We start from the raw sequence: 8,921 nt of genomic DNA, 5'->3' as shown, positions 1-8,921 counted from the left end.
ACAGATGCATAATGAATTAGTATAGCAGGAACTGGAGGCTTCAACAAAGAAGGGAGGGGCTTTGGGAGCGAACATTCAAATAAGCCTTGCATCTGCTTGAGTGTGCCTTGAAACCCCAAGTGCCTTCCCCAGACATGCTCCCCAAATGGTCCATGTAGGAGACCCTGGGGAAGAGGGGTGCTGCTGAGCTCTGTACCCCATGCTTGGTGCCCTTCAGCTCCAGGCCTCCCATCTCAGCTGAGACCTGGGTGGAAGGCAGAACTTGGCTGCTGGCCTCTGGCCGAGGGTGCAGCATTAACAGGCAGGATCTGCCCCTGAGCACAGCACTGTCACGGCCCCACTGTTCCCCAGAACGTCACAGAAGTCAGTTTTACACAGTTGCAGCATGTCTATGCTGGGCTCTCGACCTTGGGTCCATCCTCACCTCTTTTCACAGGGGTGTGGCTTACAGTGACATGGAGGATGAGACAGCTGGGTGAGGCCATCAAGTGCCATGCCTCTTAAATAGGCAGGAAGGGTGGACAGTGAGGGGTTCAGGATTTCAGAGGCTCAGACCAGCTGAGGAGAGTGGTCTCAGGTGCTCCTGACTGTCATAATGAAGGCAAGTCTTGCTGCTAGGACTTGCTTGCATTAAAAAAAAAAATGAAATTTTGTTTTCTTTAACCCATAAGGTGAAAACTCAAAATTCTTAACTGTTGCCAACAAGTTAAACGTCTTGTTAGAGAACTTGAAGGAACCAGATCTTCCCAGGCAGGGCCAGGAGCTGCCCTGTGGAGCGGCAGGCCTAGGACCTGCTGAAGGATGCCATGCTGCCCCTTTTCCCAGGGTCAATGCTTAACTCCGTTTCCAGGATCCACCAACTTGGGCAGCCGCAATTGACTGGGCCATAGCTGCAAATAGGGGAATCTCTTGGGGAACAATGATCATTTGGCAAATACACAAACTAATGCATTTGATCTCACTTTAATTAAAAAATAAATAAATACATGCCAGGGGCTTGTATCTAATGAGAAAAGAGCAAAATAAAACAAGAACAAAACAAAAAAAGCAAAACGTATTTGCCTTGCTTCTGGCAGGAGGGGTTCCCATGAGAGTTGGAGACCTGGGCTTGGTCCAGCCCCACTTGGGATGTACTACCTAGAGGGGAGCAGACTCTGCTAGGTGTCCCTGTGGCATGTCTCCACAAAGCCCTTCCTCTCTGAGTCAGAATGGTGTGGTGGGTGTCAGATAACTGAGGGCTTGGCCATCAGCTCTGCTTCCCAAACAGTATCCACCCTTACAGATACTGTTGATGCTGGAGCTTGAGTTCAGAGCAGAACACGGGCCTGCAGGAAGGCTGGGCACCTGGGAGCAAGAGCAGCAGAGTGGAGGGGACTGAAGCCACCTGGAAGCTGCTAAACCCAGGTATCATCTGTGTTACCGAGCTGTGGTAACATCTGTGTGAGGGACATGGGACAGTTCAGGATGAGCTACAGAGCATGGGCAGAGGTTCCTCCTTTGGCCTGGGGATAGCATCTATAAGTGGATCCACTTATTCCAGTTGACATCGTGGGGGAAGACACGGCCCAGGCGGATGGTACAGTCCAGTGTAGGCTCATAGAAGGTGACAGTGCTCTCCTGGCAGGAGACTGCCTCGGTCTCATTGGTCTGGCCCAGACCCTCCACCACAGGCTTGGAGAAGAGTGAGACGACGGCCGGCTTCTTCAGCAGCCGCTTCTGGATACAGCCGAGGGACTCCAGGCCCTGCAGATAGACACATGTGGGGTCACTAAGATGCTGTCCTGCCTGCTTGGGGACCTGGTCTTGCTGTATTTACGAGATGCACATAGCTGTTCCCAGACAAAAGATGGCCAAACATGGCCTTGAGGGGAGGCAGGACTTAGCAGGAAGGCTGAGGTCAAAATTGGCAGGAGGGCAGGTGTGGTGTCACAGTGACAAGCACCTCTGGAGGACAGACAGGTAGGTACTCTTCAACCACCAAAGGCTGCAATGGCTTCCTACTTGGTCCCACGTGAAACTCTACCCGGAATGACTGCTAAAAGCTCAGAGAATGTCATTTGCTAGGAAGCTGGGGCCCAGGGCATCATGGGAGTGGGCGTGCAGGGCAGCCATCAGTCCAGGCTGGGAAGCAGCTACTTGTGGAAAGTAGTGGTCACATGGTCCTCAGCTTTCCATGCCACCCCATTTATTTACGCTGGCTTCCCAAGGATCTGTGCACATGTGACCACAAGTGAGAGTCTGGAGGACATCAGCAGGGCATGGTAAGACAGACCAAGCTTGTTGCAGTGTGGGCTGCAGGGGGCCAAGGGAGAAGGGGCATCAAGAGCCAGCCAGGGTCTCAACGACAGGAAGTACTAAAGGTAAGCTGAGGTGGTGACACCTGGGGTGCAGCTTTCCGTGGACCTGCCCTGTCCTGTGTGTTACCCGCCCCCGCCCCCCCAGGTGGGCTCAGATGCCCTGGGCCCTACCCGAAGCAGCTCAAGCACAGCAACAGGCTGTAGGACCCCCTGGTAGTACTGCAGCAGGCAGCTCTCGGGAACGCCAGGCCTGGACATGATGTGGTATAGCACGGCTTCCATCATTCCTTTGCACACTGGCATATTCAGGCGTCCGTCCACACCACGCCATGGGCGACCGATGAAACACACTCTTTCACAGCTACTGTGAGATGGACATTTGATGTCAGAGAGGGAGGAGACATGCTGGTCACAAACAGGCTACTCTGGCTCTCTGGCTGAGCGCAACTGTAGTCTAGACCAGAGGCTCCCTTCCCTCCCTGCTGGCTCACTCATAGATCTCCCATACGGCAGCTCTGCCTCTGGCACAAAGTCGCCACTAACCCAGGGCTGATGGGCTGTATGGGACAGGATTTGGTAGCTCTATTGGCCATGGTTGAACCCTGGAGGTTCATCTGTGCCATGGGGGCTGTGCCACAGAAACATGGAGGGAGGGACTTATGGAGGGTGGGCCCTGAGCAGGGAGGGCCACTGAAGGTGCCTCAAGGCAGAAGAGGGCAGCCTTCTGATCTCTGAGCTACAGGACTGAGGGGCTGCAGCTGAGTTCTGGTTAATGTGGTCACAGGGTGGCTGCGAAGACCTTCTCATCTCAAATGGGTGTGAGGGTACAGTGGGTTGGGTGCTCAAGAGAGGACTGGCCAAAACCTTTCTGGTCACCTCTGTTAGGGCAAACCACCCAGGCTTTTACCCTATGAAGGAACCTCATACAGTGACTGATACTTGGTCATTAGCCTGGAAGTTGAGGTCACACTTTCTCCATGCTCTGTCCCTCCCTGCCAAAGACCCCCCATTACCTCTCCCATGCTGCCTGGGCCATGTTGCTGTCTGTGAGCCCTGTAAGAGAGAAAAATGTGACAGGCTCTTAGAAGGCAAAGTGGGAGGCCATGTCCCTTGTCCCTCATTCAAGTACCAAAGTGGATAAGCAGTGACCAGAAAGATAGCCTTCCACCCAGAGAGCGGCACTCTAGTGGCTGAGGCCGGTGAACCACAGACATTAGCAGTACAGAGCTGATCCTGACCCAAGGGGCCCTGGTACAGTGAAGTCAGTCATGACCCTGGGATAGTGTGTAAAGCTCTCAGACAACACAGCTCAGAGGAACAGCAGCAGCTCTCACAGGGAAATGCCCTGTCATTGGCCAAGGCTCAGAAGCTTCTAGAAGTAAGTATGTCCTGTCCAGAGAACCTCCCCATGGTCACCACAGCAAGTCTGGTGCTCCCACCCAGCAGGCTCTCCAGTTGTGGCCCTGTAGACACACCCGCAGAGGGCAGGGCAGGTTCCCAGTCAAGCGAGGGGCAGAGAATAGGGAGAGGAGTTAAGGTCAGTACCTCGGGGGTCTTCAGAGCCTTCTGGAAGCTGGAACTCACAGCCCAGCTGCTCTAGGCCTGAGACACCAACACTCTCTTGGTTCTCCGGCCTGGGGATTCCTGCACCTGCATCTTCAGGAGCTGCCAGCAGAGCCAAGGTCTGGGCCTCTGCCTGCTCTTCTGCCCCAGGCCTAGGGTTGGCAAGCACTCGGACATCCTGTAGTGTGGGTCTCTTGGCAGGGAGCCTTATGGCCTCCTCGGCATCAGTCTCATGGCTCTGAATAGAGCAGCGGGCACGCTTTTTGGTGCTATGGGAGCTGTCTGGAGGTACTGTTGTCCCCTCAAAGGTGTGATCTTCACCAACAGACCCCTCTGGCAGTCTGGCTTGGGAGTCCCCCGAGGCCTTGGTGTCTACTTCTGTGTCCCTCAGACGCATTGAATGCAGGAGCCAGGGATGGGCAGAGGCCATGGCCACCAGGCGCACAGTGTTGCCTCCAACTTCCATCACCTGTTGCTGATCCAGGAGGTCCTAGGAAAAAAGAGACACAGGGCCTGTCTGGGAAGAAGGCATGGCTTTCACTAGGTAGGCGATGTGTGGATGGCACTCCTGGCTCTGTTAAGTATTCTTAGCAAGCCCAGGTCCACAGGGACCAGCCTGACATCCTGCCCTGGAGCTGCAAGCTGCATGGGCCTTTGTGGGCTCTCCCTGTATGTGCTGTGTTACTCATGACATGTCCTCATGAACCACCATAATTCCCTTTTCCTATAAAGCCCCCAAGCTCATTGACAGCCAGAGCCCAGGTCCTGCACCTTGGCTATCTGACCCTGCAAGCATGCTGAGGTCAGCAGAAAGTGCCTGGCTCGCAACCCTCTCATGGTCAGTGGGCTCTTTCTCCACAGCCTGAGAATATTTGAAGTCTCTCAGTTAGTTTCCAGGGTTACAACAAGTAAAGGGAAGAACATTTTAAACTATGCAAATGCTATCCCCTGTGCTAAGAGCCCCTCAGACCCATGCCGGCTTCTGCCAGGGTTGGCTTTCCTGAAGTAGCCCCTGGAGGTTAGTCCCAGTCAGTTCCATGTCCTATACAAAGATCCCAGATGGCAGCCTCCACATCAGGCCACTGATGTGCATTCTATTCCAAGATGTTGCTCACAGCAAGTAGAAGGACATTCTTTCTGGGGTCTAAGGGTCATCTAGTCCAAAGGACCAGACATGTGACAGGATAAGTCCAGGGGGTATGAGAGGCCTGTGAGTTGTGGGGACAGAAGAGCCACGGAGGATGTGGCCTATCCCTAGGAGGGAAAGCTGCTACAGGGCTCAGCCAGGTCCTGTAATGGAGTTTAGGGGACATGTCCCGACCCCACCACAACAGCACCACTTCTGCTCTGCAACCGTCTATCTGCCTCTGAGCTCAGCCCACCTGGACATAGTCTGAGAATGTCCTGGTACGTTTGCCCAGTATCGTCTCTAAGGCAGGGAACTGTCTGCTTAGCTTCTCCCTGTCAACCCCAAAGCAGTCGGCAGCTGCCACAGCTTGCAGGATCTCCAGGGAAGCAGCCACATCCTCAGGGCTGTAGCCAGACTGCGTCATCTGGTGGGCAAACTCTTCTGGGCAGCAGGCATGCAGCTGTGGGTCCACTAGGCTGGTGAAGGAGGCAGGGAGGCAAGAAGGCCCCGCCTGGAGCTCTTCCAGCGATGTGGCTGTGAACCCTGAGACCACGAGGAAGAGCAAAATCAGCAGACAGAAGCCCTTCTTGGGACCAATACATATGGAACACTGAGGCAAGACCTGCTCCAGCACCAGTTCACTGCTCCCCAAGGAGTCACAGGGTCACCTCCTGGGGATGGACTATCGGTATGTGACTATAGGCCAGACTGCAACCCCACTGCAGCTACACTGAACCACCCCTTCCTAAAGCTCAAGTTTTCCCCACTCCTTGACCCTCTTCCACATTCTATCCAACCTCTAGGTTGGCACTGTATTTTTGCCTCACTCAAACTTCAGAGAAACAGAGCTCTGACAGTGTATAAAAAGTGAGCGACAGCAAACACTACCCACCTTGACCATACAAAGGTCAGCTGGCTGCCAGGGCAGGGCCTCTCCACTCCCATTCTATGCCAGCACGGACAAAAAGCTTAAGCTATCCAGAGCCCCCTAAGTGGCCTGAGTGATCCTATCTGAGCTCCCTAGAGCTCTTCCACCATGAAGGAGGTGGGTGGTGGCAATGGGCCTGATGTCCCATCTTTCACAGCAAAGGGATAAAGGACAAGACTCAACAGTGTCATAAACTATGGGACTCAAGGTTCTAGAGGTGACACAAAGGAGAGACATGAAGCATGGACAAGCTCAATGAGCGACTGCTATCCACAGCAATGTCACTCTTCATGTCTCCAGTGCTGCGTGCCTGGCCCGGAGCCTCAGGGTTTCTCCTATACCTGAACCGTGGGAACACTCACCAGTGGGCCCCAGCTGGGTGGGTGCAGGGGTGCTGCGCAGCCGAAACTTCACCTGGCAGGAGTTGACCACGATGCTGTCATTGGGGTTCAGGTTGCGTGTGCTGACCACTCCGGGCATTGTGTAGTAGCCCCTCATCAGCAGGTACTTAGTATGTGAGGCCTGATGGGCCTTTACTTCCACACCCTGGCGCTTGGCCCCGGAACCTTCATCCAGGTCTTCCTCCTCCTCGTCATCATCCAAGCCTCCATCTTTTCCCAAGCTGCAGAAGAGAAGACAACTAGGTGGCTGCGCTTGGACCAAGCCCACCTGCCACACAGCCATCTTTGCCTTCACTGAGTGGCAACAGTCAGTTGTCACAGACACCACTCACTCCAGGTGTCCCCCCACCATTTGTCTCTACTTGAGAGAAAATTTTCTGTCACTACCCAAAGCCCCTACCTCCCCATGAAGTCTTAGCTCAGCTCTGTCACAGTAAGGTACCTGGGCTCACATTTCCTTCCCTGAAGCACTTTCCCTAACCCCTTGGAAGGTACCAACAAGTAACTCACTGGACACTGCCCTGCTGATCCTAGCAACAAATCTGACAGGTGCTGGCCCAGCAAGATCCTGGAATATCAGCCCCCTCTACAAAGTTCCTGCATACCCACTAGATGCAAAGCAGCAGAAGTCAGCATGTTTGCTGAATGACAAAGATCTCTGATAGAGGCTGGAAAGGTGGCTTAGTCAGTAAAGTATATGCTATGCAAGCATGAACACCTGAGCTTGGATCTCTAGCGCCCACATAAAAAGCTTGGGTGGTAGCATGTCTAACCCGAGTGCTGGGGAGTTGGATCCCTAGAACTCACTGGCCAGCTAGTCTAGCTGAATTGATGAGAATTTCGAGACTGTCTCAAAAAATGAGGAGAGTGGAAAAGGCACCCAATTCAATCAACCTCTGGCTTCTGCACCTGCATTCACATATACATATTCCCACGAGAACATGTACATATACCTTGTGCTCACTCCCACGAGAACATGTACATATACCTTGTGCTCACTCCCACGAGAACCTGTACATAGACCATGTGCTCACTCCCATGAGAACATGTGCATACTAACACGAGAACACGTACACAGACCACACATTCACACTAGATGACTGAGCAGACAACCCTGTCAGTACAATGAGAGGAAATGACCACTCCTAACCCCTCAAGAATCTGTGTGTCCCTAAACCGTGACCAAAGTCACATGCATGGTGCTGCTTTGGGCTCTGACCTCTTCATGACCTCACTCTCCACCATGGAGCTGTCCACCACCACAATCTGCTCTGGGATTCTGACATCCACAGAGAGCAGGCCCAGGGAGAAGAGGGCCAGGGCTGTCACACAGTGTCCTCCAGGGCTATCCAAAGAAAAGGCCACCAGATCACTTGGAGGGTCACTGCTATCCAGGTCCTTGAAGGAAAAATGATCAGGTTGGTCTAGTATGCTGGCGGACCGGAGTCTGTCGTAGAACTGGAAGGATTCGGTGCAGATGGTGGTGGGAAATCGCCAGGTGAATAGCCTGCAGGAAAGGCAGAAAGAGATGCTCTGTGGAAGTCACAACACTTTAAACAGCCTGCACTCCTGAGTCCCGAAGCACGCTTGCCTACAGTGATGGGAGAGTCTAGGCATTTCCTCTCCACTCTCCTTGTACATCCAAGGTGGGGCCTATTCATCTAAGCCAAAGGCCTTGTAGCGCCTCATGCCAACAGCTGCTGACCCAGAGAGGAGGAACCTCCTTTTGTGACAGGACACACACGTGTCCAATTTCACTGTCTGCAGGTGTAAACAGAGGCCAGTTCTCCAACAAGAGCCCGGAAAGTAGGGACCCAAGAGGTGTACCCAGCTTGTCAACCATACCCATGCCTTCTGCTGCTTCACCCGCCCCCAAAGCAAAGGAGCTCATTAGGGTGAGGACCTGGGAAGGAGGAAGTGCCTGGAAGGAGAGAAGCCAAAAGGACTAGCGGTGGAGTCGCCTAATGTCCACGTGGCCCCAGCTGACTTGAGGCTGGCATGACATGCCTGAGTGAGGGGCTTCCCCAACCTGCAACCAGAGGCTGGCGGTAGAGGTTCTGAGGGCACCCTGCCCAGCTCTGCAGGGTGCAGGTGGTGCAAGGGCCCTGAAGTGAACTAGTGAGGGAGAAGGCTAGCCCGCTAGGCAGATGCATTGCTACCTGGATAGCTCACAAAACTGAAACTAACTTCCCTGCACTGGTTTCACGGAAGGAACCCTTCCTGGAACAGGCTCTCTGCTCCTGAGGACACTCACTTGTAGTATGACTGAGAGAGCTGGTAGGACATGGGCACAAAGGGCACAGCACGGTTCTTCTTGGGACCCTGGGAATGGCTGACACGGCGCCGATTGACCAGGCTCCTCTTTTGACACTCCATGAAGGCCCGCACTAGCACAGGCTCCCGGAACTCCCGGTAGAGACGGAAGATCTGTAATAGTACATGGCAGGGTGAGGTGCCTGGCCAGAGGGGGAGTCAACCATGGCAGCGCAGAAACTGCAAGGGGCCACCACGGGAAGGCTGGTTCAGCTGACCAGCCTGAATGTCTCCAAGAGGTTCTAAGGCTCTCAGATAGCACTGGCCCTGGGATTTCCTAGTGACAGCCC

General features: G+C 53.9%; 1 protein-coding gene across 2 annotated transcripts in view; it reads right to left on the bottom strand.

The window, feature by feature from the left end:
* Positions 1–947: 947 nt before the first annotated feature.
* The window catches only part of Gtf3c1 (general transcription factor IIIC subunit 1), a 65,847-nt gene continuing 57,873 nt past the window's right edge, over positions 948–8,921 (bottom strand). The window contains exons 30-37 of one of the 2 annotated variants that reach the window (XM_021229106.1): positions 8,573–8,745; positions 7,538–7,825; positions 6,280–6,539; positions 5,243–5,532; positions 3,843–4,350; positions 3,311–3,350; positions 2,469–2,658; positions 948–1,743 (exon numbers count right to left, since the gene is read on the bottom strand). In XM_021229106.1, coding sequence (XP_021084765.1) covers positions 1,516–1,743; positions 2,469–2,658; positions 3,311–3,350; positions 3,843–4,350; positions 5,243–5,532; positions 6,280–6,539; positions 7,538–7,825; positions 8,573–8,745 — 1,977 coding nt within the window. In that variant the 3' untranslated portion in view covers positions 948–1,515. Of the gene's footprint in view, positions 1,744–2,468; positions 2,662–3,310; positions 3,351–3,842; positions 4,351–5,242; positions 5,533–6,279; positions 6,540–7,537; positions 7,826–8,572; positions 8,746–8,921 lie in introns of both variants that reach the window. The other variant, XM_005064446.4, reaches the window with a different exon arrangement.

The sequence above is a fragment of the Mesocricetus auratus genome, unplaced genomic scaffold (assembly GCF_017639785.1).
Source record: "Mesocricetus auratus isolate SY011 unplaced genomic scaffold, BCM_Maur_2.0 Super-Scaffold_4256, whole genome shotgun sequence".
NCBI classification, from domain to species: Eukaryota; Metazoa; Chordata; class Mammalia; order Rodentia; family Cricetidae; genus Mesocricetus; species Mesocricetus auratus.
Note: the sequence above shows the minus strand (reverse complement) of the source record. Positions and strands in the feature narration are given on the sequence as shown.